At 46.6% G+C, this 13077-nt stretch overlaps 1 protein-coding gene across 1 annotated transcript; it reads right to left on the reverse strand.

The window, feature by feature from the left end:
* Positions 1-295: 295 nt before the first annotated feature.
* PGK1 (phosphoglycerate kinase 1) lies at positions 296-11872 on the reverse strand. The gene is made up of 11 exons (XM_008931839.3): positions 11694-11872; positions 9179-9229; positions 8341-8496; positions 8088-8232; positions 5848-5951; positions 5012-5131; positions 3946-4060; positions 3472-3651; positions 2745-2922; positions 2380-2478; positions 296-749 (listed from the first exon to the last, which is right to left on the reverse strand). The coding sequence occupies exons 1-11, from the start codon at positions 11756-11758 to the stop codon at positions 709-711; spliced, it is 1254 nt and encodes a 417-aa protein (XP_008930087.1). The 5' UTR covers positions 11759-11872; the 3' UTR covers positions 296-708.
* Between the last annotated feature and the right edge of the window lie 1205 nt (positions 11873-13077).

Here is a 13077-nt window from a genome sequence, read left to right on the forward strand (position 1 = left end):
AAACTTGTGTTTTTAATTATTTTTTTTTACTTGACTTACACTTCAAATTGTCATCTTTCTTTATTACTGGATGGTATGGAAGTTTTAACATAACAGCACATCTGTAACAATTTACTTCCCTACCAACCAAGTCCCCTTTGTTGATGACTGGGTGCTTATAGATCCACTGGACAAACATAAAAAGGAGATTTAGAAATATAAGTAGTTAAAGTAGGAAAATTAGCTCTGATTCCCAATGCTAGGAAGAAGAAATTTTAATTGTAAAATCTGAAATAAGGACAACATACAAACTGGGAGCACTTTAAATATGTTTATTCAGCAGCTATTACAACAAGCCTCCAAAAAATTGGAGTCCCCTCTTGTTTCTGAACCGTGTCAAGTGATGAAAATGCCTCTAAGATGGAAGCTGAACAGTGCACTCCTTTCTGAGATATATGTCTAACAGGGATTAATCTCTTTGAAAAGGCAAAATATAAATATATACACTCTAAATTCACAACAACAGTTTCAACTCACTACATCAATTTAAGTGGGATAACAGTGGACAAACCCACATCATGTAAACTGCAGTTGGAAAATCTCTGCTCTCTCCTCCTCCAAGCCTGTCCCGTTTACATTCTGGGATGTGCCTCTGGCAGAGCTGGAATACAGAAGCTGAAGTGTTGGATCTCAGGGGCTGTGCACAGGACGGACGTGGGGCTCTGCTCTCTACACGTTGCTCAAGGCATCCACACCAGGAAGAACCTTCCCTGTGAGCAGGTAAACACACCAACAAAGTTAAGAACCCCTCTGTGCTCAAACAATTAAGCTTTCCTTTACAGCTTGCAACTGCAACAGTTATACATATTAAAACAGAAGTAAATCAGAATTCCCAGGCTGAGAGTGGAGGAGCTTGGCTCCACACATGCTCCTGAGGACCACTGTGGTTACATGGACACTGCTGCACACAGCAAGTCCTCCTGCAGCCCCCCACAGTCCCAGAGCACAGCTGCCCCTGGATGTCAGCAGAGAGATTCCCAACACACCCAGCCATCAGTTCTCAACTAACAGTAAGGGTACATTTCTATCCAAGTCTCTGCTAAAGTCACATCCAAACACTCAGCATCTTTTTCCACTACATTTGATGGCAAACAGATTTTTTATTGGATTTAAGGAGTTGCTGCATGTTTTCTTCCATCCCTAGTGGTATGTAAATTACAATTTTGGAGTGTGTAGTGGAAATGTTAAGAATTAAGGAAAAAAAGCCTCCTACAAGTCTAGTCTTTTACTGAGACTAAAACACCCAGATCAAGATATTTACATGTCTCAATCCAAGTGATGGAAGCAAGGAATATGCTCACCTTTGAGTATGAGGGCCCAGGTTATTCAAGTGCAATGTTTTCTAAAGCATTTTTAGCTTTTTGTCCTACTTTAATAATGAAGAGACACCACTCTGGTTTTGCCTTTTTTCAGAAAACTGACCTTCTAATGCTCAAGCTGTGCAACAGGACTGAATTTTAACATTGTTAACAACTCATGGTTTGCTGGGGTTTCAGGGATTTTTTTTTCCCCTTTTTAAGCTTCAGAAGCTTTTCTAATTAGCCAGACTTCCGTTACATTTAAAAGATCACACACACAAACCCACATTTTGGGCCAAAACTTAGCCAAGTTTGTCCTTTTGAATACACAGTGTTTCCTTCGAGCCATCCGCATTCCTCCCCTTTCCCATCACTCCCTAGGCAACAGAAACAAAAGCTCTGTCTCCCATCTAACTGCTGGAAATAGCAGCTGCAAGGCAGTTTATTGCAGTTTCTCCTCTCCAGAGAAGCTGACAGCATTAGGTGATTTACACACACTGGGAAACAGCTAATTAGCAGAGGAAAGGAAAACTCGTTTAGAGTACACTGTAACTCGTTAGAAGAATGCTGCCAACCCTCACCATTTTGAATTCCAAGTACCCTCCTGCAGGGTTGTCCCCGAGCACTAGAGGGCTCCCCAAAACCAGGGAATTCCATACGAAGGGCTGAAAAAGACCTCTGAAGAATTCCAGACTACTCTGATGAGATTTCCTTAACAGAAACCAGGCATTGTAACGGGCTGGTTAGCATGTCCTGAGGAATCACCTACAAAAGCCCACTCTCAGTTTGGTTTTCTATTCCAGCATTTTTGTTTTCTGGGAGAGGCAGACTCAGCTGTTTGCAGGAATACTCCATTTTCCTTCCTCTATGAGGACTACAAAAGAGCAGCAGGAGGAGCTCATTGCTCCAAAGCTATGTCCAAACTCCACATGGTTGGACAGAGAAGACATTCACTCTGTGGTTGTGCTTTCTTGACTACCAACACATAATAGAGCACCCAGAACTTTGGATTTACTCATAGTGAAGATAAAAGAGTAGTTACCCTCTAGCAGCTCCAGGCTGGCACCACCTCCTGTGCTGACATGGCTGACTTTATCCTCAGTGTTCCACTTAGCACAGCAAGTAGCTGTATCTCCACCACCTGTAGCACAAACAGAATCAATGAGACACACAAGAAATTCAGATCTGATTCATCTGAAGGCCCACAGACTTGCTACAAGCTGGTGTTGCTCCCAAACACTCAGCATTAGGACATGCAGCAGTTTTTAAAGTCCCATCTCCAAGCTGAAGAACAGATGAAAACATGAGGAAGGGAAAAAAAATTTGACAAGTATTTTCAACATGATGCTGGCAAGCAGAAGCTTCCTTGGGGCATTTAGAAAAACAAGAACAAACACAACTACTAACCAATAATGGTGATGCAGCCTTTTCCAGTTACTTCTACAACTTTGTCCATCAGGGCTTTGGTTCCTTTGGAAAACTTGTCCCACTCAAAGACCCCAACTGGACCATTCCACACGATTTGCTTGGCCCTTCCCACAACTTCAACAAACTTCTTCACACTTTCAGGGCCACAGTCCAGGCCCTAAGGAAGGGAGAGAAGCCAGAGATACGGTCACTGCCAACCCTCACCTCACATGACCCATGTCCAGCTGGGATCCCCTCATCCTGGATCTGAAGCAAGAGTTTCTCTGTATGCACTGACAGATTTGCCAGCAGTTGCTGCAGGAGAGGAGAGTCTGGTGTGGTATTTATCTTCCTAATACCAGTAAGTGAATTTTAAACCAATGTCAGATGCTTGAAGCCTTAGTTAGAAACCTTTGCCAACTCTACTTAAATTCCAAATAAAAGGGATTCCAAATAAAAGGATTTCTACTGCAATCAGATCTGAAAGTTGTGGAGGAATTTTGCTGTTTTAATCCAAATCTCACAAAAGCTACTTTAGACTTAGAAATTCAGGACAAACAACAGGGCTTCAATTTCACTAAATCAACCAACTCTACACAGCTTGAGCGCCCTCAGAAACATTTGCCACAGATCACAATTACTCCTCCTGCTGCTTTAGGAGGTGTCCTGCCCACCCCATTGCTGCCCTTCAGTGCCTCCTTTCGGTCCCTTGCCTATTCAAACCTACCATCCAGCCAGCAGGGATGCCTGAAGCCACTGTGGCTTCCCCAGTCTTTGCATTCTCATCAAATTTGTCAGCAGTGATGAAGTCAACAGGCAGATTAATCTTCACACCGTTCTTCTCTGCCTTGGCCATCAGGTCCTTGACAATTTTTGACCCCTCTTCATCAAACAGAGAGTTGCCAATCTAAAGAAATTATTTGGGAAAAGAGAAAAACGTTTGTTTAGTTCCTGGTCGTTACAGAAGAGAACAGCAGCAGCCAAGCCCAACTGCTCAGCAATTCTGGAAAGCCTATTTTCTTAAAGGATCTAGTGAGACATGGGCAGTAATCTGAGTTTTGCAAAGGGATTTTCAAGTAACTTCTCAGTGCTTCCTACCCTTCCACAGAGCTGAGACAGCCAGTGCCCCACATCAGGACACACAGGGGCACTCAGATCATGTTCTTTACTAGGAGCGACCACAGAATTGCTCTCTTCTTACCTCCATGTTGTTGAGCACTTTGAGGAAGGTGAATGCCATTCCACCACCTATGATCATCTCATTGACCTTATCCAGCATGTTATTGATCAGCTGGATCTTATCCTGAACTTTGGCTCTGGCAAGAGAGAAAAAGAAAAGAATGAATAATGTAGCCACAGCCCAAAACTCCTCAGATAAAACTTACTATCTAGTAATCTTTAGCTAAGACAGAATGAAGCCTTGTAAGGACTTTTTGGATCAAAGCTGAATTAATCAACTTGCTCTTTGGCAATGCCAGTGTCGTGATCGTGGCATGTCATGGTTGTTTTGAGAGAATGAACCAACAAAGGAGTTGTTGGGAATGGGTAGAAAGGGAATTTGGTGAGTTAACAGGCCAGCATTACACATCAACTTCTCAGAGCATTATTCAATTCTCCTTTTTTTTTTTCTATTTAAATATAAACCTCATTTGGCACATTAGAGCTGACTTCCCCTGACTGCCCAGCAAAGTTAATTCACCTGATGACATACACCCCACAGGGCTGCCCCCTAGACTGGGCACAGACGTGATGAAAACAGCCTCAACTGGAAAATATTTCTGCCCAAAAGCAGTTACTTGCTTTGCACCTTCAAGTCCCTTTGCAAAGCAGCTGCCAGGGCAGAGCAGGGCCTGCCCAGCTGCAGTAGGGCACCGTTGCATAATGCCAGGTCGGGTCAGTTTACAGAGTGCTGAGCCTGCAGCCTGTACCCTGCACTGGGGAGGGAAGGTCACTGCCCATGTCCCAGGGCCGTTCCGTGGCTGTAACTGCTCTCCCAGGGCAGCCAGACAAGCTGCTGGGCACTGTCCCTGCCTGGGGAATGCCAGAGGTCAAGAGATGATGACCAGACCCTGATCATGTCCACAGGAACAGACACGGTCAGGAAGCTCCTCTCTAATGCACATCCTACAGAGATCTCAGGACTCAGCTACAAATCTGAACTGTAGGTATGCTTGAAAGGAAAGCACTTGTTTGAAGCAAGACAAAACAACTTTTAATTTCTTACAGAGGAGTTAGACAAATACAGTCACTATGTTGTTGAGTCTTACCCTCCAAGGATTGCCAAGAAGGGTCTCTCTGGACTCTCTAGAGCCTTGGCAAAATAATCCAGTTCTTTCTTCATCAGGAAGCCAGCAGCCTTCTGAGGCAGATTGACACCTACCATGGAGCTGCAGAATAAAAGTAAAAAGTGAGAAAAGGGAAAATTTTCTATCAGTGCAGGTGCAAACATCCTGGTGTCTCACAGCATTACAAAGCCAATCCTTCAGTCAGCTGCAGCAATAAGAACAGCTGCATGAAACTACATACATGCATGAAAACACACACAGGGGCTTTGTTTTCCTGGTTTGATAAGATGGCTGTACGTGCTTATGTTCTGAGATTGGTTTTGCCCACAAATATTGATATGCAAGACATTCATAGTATTAACTAGTGATCCGAAACACTGAGGGACAAATAAGCAGAGCTAGAGCAGAGATTTCATCTTCCAAGACAACCACTACAGTTTGCAAGTACATGTATCTAAACACATTTCATGAGAATAATCACCAAGGAGAAATCAATCTTTTGGAGAAGATGTTTGTTGCAATTGCAGGACTATTTACACAAGCCCTAAGCAAGTAATTTTTATATCTTCAACGTCTAAAAGTCACTGCAAGTCTTAGGTTCTTGTTTCAGCTGTCTCCTGTTCCCAGAGGCAAACTTGAAAGAGCATACACTGATGACAAATACCTCCAGTAAATCTATTACTCAAGAACAAACACAGCACAACAGTACTGGGATAAGCCCAGAAGGAAGTTAAAACTCCTTGTAGGTAAAGCTGTCTGTGTTTCCATGGCAGCCATGGTTCTGCAGTTGTGCCTGTGGAAGGGAAATGGGTACACACCTGTGAGCTCGGTGGGCAGTTCCAAAAGCATCGTTGACATAGATGTCTCCCAGTTTGGAAAGAGAGGCTCTGAAAGCCTCCACTTTCGGGGCATCAGCCTTGATCTAAAAAGAGAAATAAGGACAAGTTTGTATACTTAAGAGTTGAGTCTGAATCTAATGTCAAAGTCAGCAACTTGACTCATAAGCCCAAAGCAAAGAAGGGTCAACAGGAGGAACTCATCAGTTCATCTGGTGGGTCACTGTATTTCAGACCCTCTTTCCCAGTCCAGCAGGAGTAACAAAAAGGTTTAAGTGGTTTAAATTCCAGATTAAACTCCCTGAGACTGCTCCACTTCAAGTTTCCATTCCATAAACAGAGCAGGAATGAACTGCAGCACTACCAACCTTTCAGTGTCTCTCTCCAGCTTTGTGTGGCACACACAGGTAACACAGGAAGGGGCAACGCTGAGATCAGACTAAACAAAGTCATGCTCGATTACTGAAGAAAGCAAGCATAGTCTCCAAGTGCCACAGGTAAAAGGATGAGCTCCTGGAGGACTGATTTAGCAACTGCACTGAGGATTAACTGATAAACAGTCTGATAAATAGCCTGCACACTACAACATGCCACAGTGAAAGCAGCCAGCTCTGGAAAGCTAGAGACAGGCACAGTGTGTAGTGGGCAACAACAGATATATTTCTGTTAAAAGACTTTTTCTCCATCTCTCAAGCATCCTACCAAATCCTTCTGGAATGGCTTATGCAGCAGTTTTCCTTCCCTTCCCAAAGAGACAGCAGAGTTCACTGGGACAGCAAGTGACTGCTCAGACCTAGTTTCAGCCACTTGCTCTTGGGGAACAGCCCATTCTGGCAGTGAAGCCATCACCTCTCCGAGTGCTTTCTGCTCTAATCAGCTCATGTCAGGCCCCTGCCAGCACCCAGATATGACACCACAGGAACAATGGCAGGAAGGCACTGCAATATATGGCAGGTGGGTTCAGCCCAGCTTTGGGTGCCCTTTGTAGCCCAGCCTGAGCAGGAGACAAGCCAAAGGGACTACACAGATTCTACATCAGTGCTAACTGCTCCTTCACTCAGTAAACTGCCTGGCTTTCTGCAGAGACTAAGTGCTCCCATCAAAACCAGTGCCATCTGTGAGCAGAACACAAGAGGTTCCAATGGAGGAACCCCTACCACTCCATTTGCTTTGGAAAGCCACAGCTCAAGCACCAGTCAGTAACATGTAGTCTTGTGCTGCATCACTGTTTCCACAGCACTGCCTTTGAGCTCCGGCAGGATGAGAAGCAGGTCTGACAATGGCACGTCTCTTGTGCTCAATGCAGTGTGTGTCTGTATGCAAACACCCAGCTAAATCATCTGGGAATTAGAGGAATGCACAAAACCAAAGGACTGCTTCCCAAAGAAAATCAAATCCTGACCCTGCTCTTCTCCCTGCCACATACTGGCTTGCAGCAGTTCTACCAGTGAATAATTCCTGACTTCCTCATTTCTCCTTGTCATCTGCACAGGCCCACTAACTCTCTGAGCTGCTTTCCTAAGGTACAGGAGTCCTGTGTCAGCCCATAAAGGGCACCACTCCGTGTCACATTCCGCTCCACACACTGGACCTGAATGGAGCCAAGGCCTGTGTAAAGCCAACGGGGTCAGCATTGCTAAGAAAAGCAGCTGTCTGGAGCAAGCACCCCTCCTGACCTTCAAGTAAAGGTCAGAGGTACAAGGCAGCCTGGTTCTAGATGACTGCTCCTAAGAGTAGACAGGCTTAAAGAAGGGTTTGATAATGCCTGTGCTGCAGAATGTTTAAATATTACATTAAAATATTAGCCACGTAACCAAGAAAGAAGTATCATTCTTATAGGCCTAGTGATAATAAACTAGATAATAAACTATCTCCAACAGACCTTGGTTTTCATTCTAGACATCCAAAAATAAAGTCTAACAAGCAGCAACCAGTTTCCTGTACAGTCCTATTTTGTTAGTTTTTTCTTCTTTTACAGACTACACCACCTTCCAGAGTCATCTATAGCCTTTCACTTAAAGTGTTTCATCTTGGAAACTCAATGCATTCCACTTAACTTTTGCATAGCAGTGGGACACGCTGAACTAAATATCCGTGACATCCTTTTGAGAGGAAAATCATAATCAGTGTTTTAGACAGGCTGCTGGTTCCTTGTCAATCTGCAGCAAAGGAGGTCGTAAGACCAGAGCAGGCATACAGGAAAGGCAGACTTGAAGTTTCACCTTGTTCCCTGAAGCATCCTTCCCTTTCCCTTCTTCTTCTACATGGAATCGGAGGTTCTCTAGCAGGATGACAGAGCCAGCAGCAGGATTAGCACAGGCTTTCTCCACCTCAGGGCCAACACAGTCCTTCAGGAATAAGACCTCCCTGCAAACACAAGACAGACACTGTGTGACTCTTCCTGTTGGAAAGGAAAGCATCCAGGTCCACTGCCAGGGAGGGCCTGATGCCCACCAGACTGCTCCTCCACCTTACCTGCCCAGGAGTGCCTTCAGCTCCACAGCTACTGGGGCCAAGGAGAACTTGTCAGGCATGGGAACACCATCCGGGCGACCCAGGTGACTCATCAGAACCACTGATTTGGCTCCATGGTCCAAGCAGTGCTTGATGGTAGGAACAGCTGCCTTGATTCTGTAATGGTATAGAAGAACAAATTAAAAAGGATTCAATCAGTTTACCAGGCAAACAGACTAGAATCACTTACACAAGAGCCCTGGGAGTTGTCCCTCAAAAATGATAAAAGAAACGGAGCAAAAGAGCTGGACAGAACAATTCCTTAAAAAAGCATCAACAAAATTCCCCATCCTAGCCTGTTTCATGTTTCACTGTTATATTCCAAGTGAGGTAGGACACAGAAGTAAAATGTGTTTTGTCATCCAAAGTCTGCTGATTGCTCAGCTATCATAAGAAATGCCAGGACAGACTTGAACATTACCAGGCTTCCTGGGTTAGTCTGTGATCCTGCACCAACAGAGAAATTATGGGAATACTGCACAGTGAGCACACAGTGGTGAGCAAAACTGTCTGCAAGTGGGAGACCAGCAGGACAAGACATCTGGTATCACTGTTTCTAACCCCCAAGTCTTTGTGTGCTGCACTGCAACAATTATTCTAACATAAGCCAACAACTTAGTGTAGTTTGCTAATAGTTGCAGGAGGGTTAATTAACAATTGTTGGACTTGCTCTGAGACACCTTTAATATTCTGGGATGGGCAATGGCAGCTTAATCACTGTAATGTTCCAGGTACCGGGCTGAAGTAAGACAGGAAGCAGACTCTGGGGCCTCCATCTGGGATGGAAATTATGGCTCACCTCTGATTGTTGGTTATTTTGTGATCCTTCATTGGAACATTGAAGTCAACCCTAGGAAAAAAAGCAACCAGAAATAAAATCACATATTCAACAAATTTATTTAATAATGAGTGAGGGAACCTGTCAGTAAATGTGCTGGCTAGATCAAATTAGAGTAAGATGTTCAGCTCTGCCTTGTACTCAAGTTCCCTTTTGAAATCAGTGTGTTATCAACCATTTCTGCTTGTGATAACAAAACACAGAGAACAAACACTGCTGGAATGACTCAGTAAAGCTGGGCCATCAATACCTCCTAACGCACCTCAGGAGCAGTGATGCTGCACAGGAAATAAAACTGAGACTGAACCTTTTATTTTTAAACAGCACCATCTCGGATCCCACACGAGGAGCTTCCATGGGAAAGGAAGAGAATAATGACAAATGACCTCGTGTTCTCTAAGGAGGTCTCTAAAATGCTTGGCTGGACTACTGTGGCGAGCAGGCAGTTCAAGGAAGCTTTCATTTCTGTTCTCTGCAGCTCTAATCTCTCTGCAGCTGAGTGCTGTGGCTTAGCACATTCTCCCTGGAAGACCTGACTTCCATCTAGAGGTAACTTCCTTAGTCGTGCCAGCTGAAGGGATGGGAGGGAGGAGTCTCACTGGCATCCCTTGTGCCCATGTGCAGGAAGCCTCGTTGCGTAAGCACAGAGGCAGAAATGGCTGGGAGGTCCGGAAGGAACCCCCAGGACTGTAACAGTGCACCCGAGCGAGGAGGGCCAGCGTGCTGCTACAGCCCACCTTTAGTCCTATACACTGAACAACAACCGAACTCAGCAACTTGCACGAAAGAATCCTCTGACAGCCTACTCAGCACGTGAAACAAACGGGAAGATGGACGAAAGCTGCCAGCAAAACAGGACTAGCTGAGCAGAAAGAGATTGAACTGGCAGCCCCAGAGCACAGCGAGCTGATTCTAGAAAGGGGAAGAAAGGCACCATTATCGTGCCATTATCCTAAAAGGAGAGAATAAAAGAACAGTTTGCTTTACAGAGCCATCAGAACTACAAAAGAAAGACCCAGCTCAGCCTTCTTCCCCACTGCAGATAATTGAAATCTGAGCTCCCCTGAACCCTTTCTCCTCCCCATTCCCAACTTCTCCTAATGGGCCGGAAGCTAATCAGGGTGTGAGTGTACCTAAATTATGATGGACATGAGCAGAAAAAGAAGAGGTATCGATTTTAGTACTACTGAGAGCACATGGCGACTTATTTCAGGGAGATGAAACACAAAGCTTGGCAGGTCACCTGCAGTGTTTGAATAGCCCCTCACAGAATTGTAAAGGTAGATTTGTGCATTAATTATTGGAGATTTCAAGGGGGCAAACCCAACCCATCCTCTGTCAAGGCACGGCTGCCCTGTAAAACGTCTCAGAAAAGGGGAAAAAAACAGTCAGAGAGAAAATAAAAATCGGGTGCTACAGAGATAGAAAGATCTTTTGTTGTACCAGCTTTAGGAAGCACATAGAAATCCTGAGCAAGCTTCTTCAGTACTCGCTACAGGGGCTGGTTTCTGGTAATCAAATTTCTAGGGAACTACTTCAAAATTAAGTTACAGAGACAAGAAGAAAAGAGCAAGTTGTCTGACAAACTACAGGTAAAAGAAATTATACTTTTGCTATCCCTGCCTACTCACAAAATAGTTAACGGACATGCAGCAGCCACATCATAGTGACCTTGAACAAACTATCCCCTAATAAGAGTATTTCGAGCAACATGTATCACGATGTACCTGGCTGCCCTTATCTCCCAGTTTTTGGCAGCAATTCCAACATTAGGCTTTCAGGCCTTGATACTTTGTAAATAAGCTATGAACTTCGACTTTATGGTTTTAGAGCAGGATGTGCTGAATACCTGCGATGATGCCTCATCCCTGAAGTGTCCAAGGTCAGCTTGGACGGGGCTTGGAGCAATCTGGTCTAGTGAAAGGGGGTGAGTTTTAAGGTCCCTTCCAACCCAAAGAGGATGGAAAGAGAAGAACTTTAAGGTTCCTTCCAACCATTCCAAGAATCTGTGATTCGACTCCTGCTGCAAAAAGCTGAATTATTAGCGGTATTTGGGTAGCTGGACAGAGCCACAGCTTCGCTTTTTTATTACAACGTTTACTAAATTTGCAGTAAGGAAAAAAAACCACCTCGGAAATAAGTCCTTTTGGGGTAGTTCTCCCGCCCAAAAGCACGGCAGTCTGGCTGGATTTGCCCTCAGGCCGCCTGTGGCCGACACACGTGCGAGCGGAGCGATCCAGGGCGGCGCAGCCGGGCCGGGATTTACACCCCGCCCGGCCGCCACGGCCCATCGCTGAGGGACGGGGGAGCCTCTACAGCAGGCCACTAGGGAAAAAAACGGAACCAAAACCCCACAGATCGCAACGTGCTGGGCCTGGGCACAGCGCTGCTGTCTGGGGACACCCGCTCGGCCCCAGCGGGGAGGATGGGGCAGGGCGGCCCTCGGGAGACGCACATTCCCCCCACAACGCCTCACCTCATGACGACCCGCTTGCCCTTCACATCCACCTTGTCCAGGGTGAGCTTGTTGGAGAGAGACATGTTTGATACCGGCCCGAGTCGCTCAGCTACCGCTCAACTCCCGCTCAGCCCACTCGGCTCCGCCGCCGCCGCGTTCTGCCGCAGCGCCGCCCGCGCCGCCGCCACCCGCCCGCCGGAGCCCCGCCCCGCGGTCACGATTGGCCGCGCCGCCCACCGCGCGTCGCTATTGGTTAGAGCCGCCCGCTCGTCAGCGGAGCCTCGCGCCGTGGGGCGGGGCTGCGGCGCGGCTCGGTCACGTCCCGCACGCAGCCGCTGCTCCCTGAGGGGCGTCCGGGCCGCGCGGGGTGCGGGCGGAGAGCGCCGGAATTAACAGTTCTGCGTCTTATCTGAGCGTAAATTACCCATAACTGTGGCAAAGAAGTGTGTCGGTTGGTGGGAATCCTTCAGATGAAGGGCAGGCACCTCCGCAGCTGAGCCATAGGCCTGGGGCAGGCCAAGCATCTCCACTAAAGGATGAACAAAACCCGGGATATTTTTAAGTGACTTACATAAATACTTTCCAAGTCAACTGGGGAAAAAACAACTTTCCGGCAGCATGGTTTCATAGAATCACACAACAGTTTGGCTTGGAAGGGACCTTTAACCTCATCCAGTCCCACCCCTTCGTGGGCGGGGACACCTTCCACTAGCCCAGGACACCTTCCACTAGTCCGGGACACCTTCCACTAGCCCCACTAACCTTCCGCTAGCCCCACTAACCTTCCACACTTCCAGGGATGGGGCAGCTACAGCTGCTCTGGGCAACCCGTGCCAGGGCCTCCCCACCCTCACATGGAAGAGTTTCTTCCTAATACCCCATCTAACCCTGCTCTCTGTCAGTTTGAAGCCATTCCCCCTTGTCCTGTCACTCCAGACCCTCAAAAGTAGTCTCTCTCCATGTTTCCTGTAGGCTCCCTTCAGGTATTGGAAGAGCACAATTAGGTCACCCCAAAGCCTTCTCTTTTCCATCCCAAACAATCCCAACTCTCTCAGCCTTTCCTCAGAGCAGAGCTGCTCCCTCCCTCTGATCAACTTGGTGGCCTCCTCTGGACTTGCTCCAACAGGTCCTTCCTGTGCCGGGGATCCCAGAGCGGAATGCAGCACTAACCCTGCCCTCTGCCTGTTCAAAGCTGTTCCCTGTTGTCCTGTCATTCCATACCCTCACAGTAGGTTTGTGTCAAAAAATCACCTGCCCCAACATACGTGCAGCCCCTAGCGCAGTGCAGAGGGCTGTGCACTGGGTGACAATAGCACAGTGCAATGGGCTCCACTGGTTGAAAAAGGAGCTCATGGTCTTTTGTCTTTTCCCCATAGGATAGGCCTTTCTGTTTGCTGACGGG

Source organism: Manacus vitellinus, unplaced genomic scaffold (genome assembly GCF_001715985.3).
Source record: "Manacus vitellinus isolate BGI_N305 unplaced genomic scaffold, ASM171598v3 scaffold_62_pilon, whole genome shotgun sequence".
NCBI lineage: Eukaryota > Metazoa > Chordata > Aves > Passeriformes > Pipridae > Manacus > Manacus vitellinus.

Excerpts from the sequence above, each read along its gene's own strand:
- PGK1 (XM_008931839.3), bottom strand. The coding sequence starts at position 11,758 with ATGTCTCTCTCCAACAAGCTCACCCTGGACAAGGTGGATGTGAAGGGC. Across the intron at positions 5,132-5,847 it reads ACTGCCCACCGAGCTCACAG|CTCCATGGTAGGTGTCAATC; the intron begins GTGTGTACCCAT and ends TTTATTCTGCAG. Across the intron at positions 2,479-2,744 it reads AGGCTGCATCACCATTATTG|GTGGTGGAGATACAGCTACT; the intron begins GTTAGTAGTTGT and ends TTTGTGCTACAG.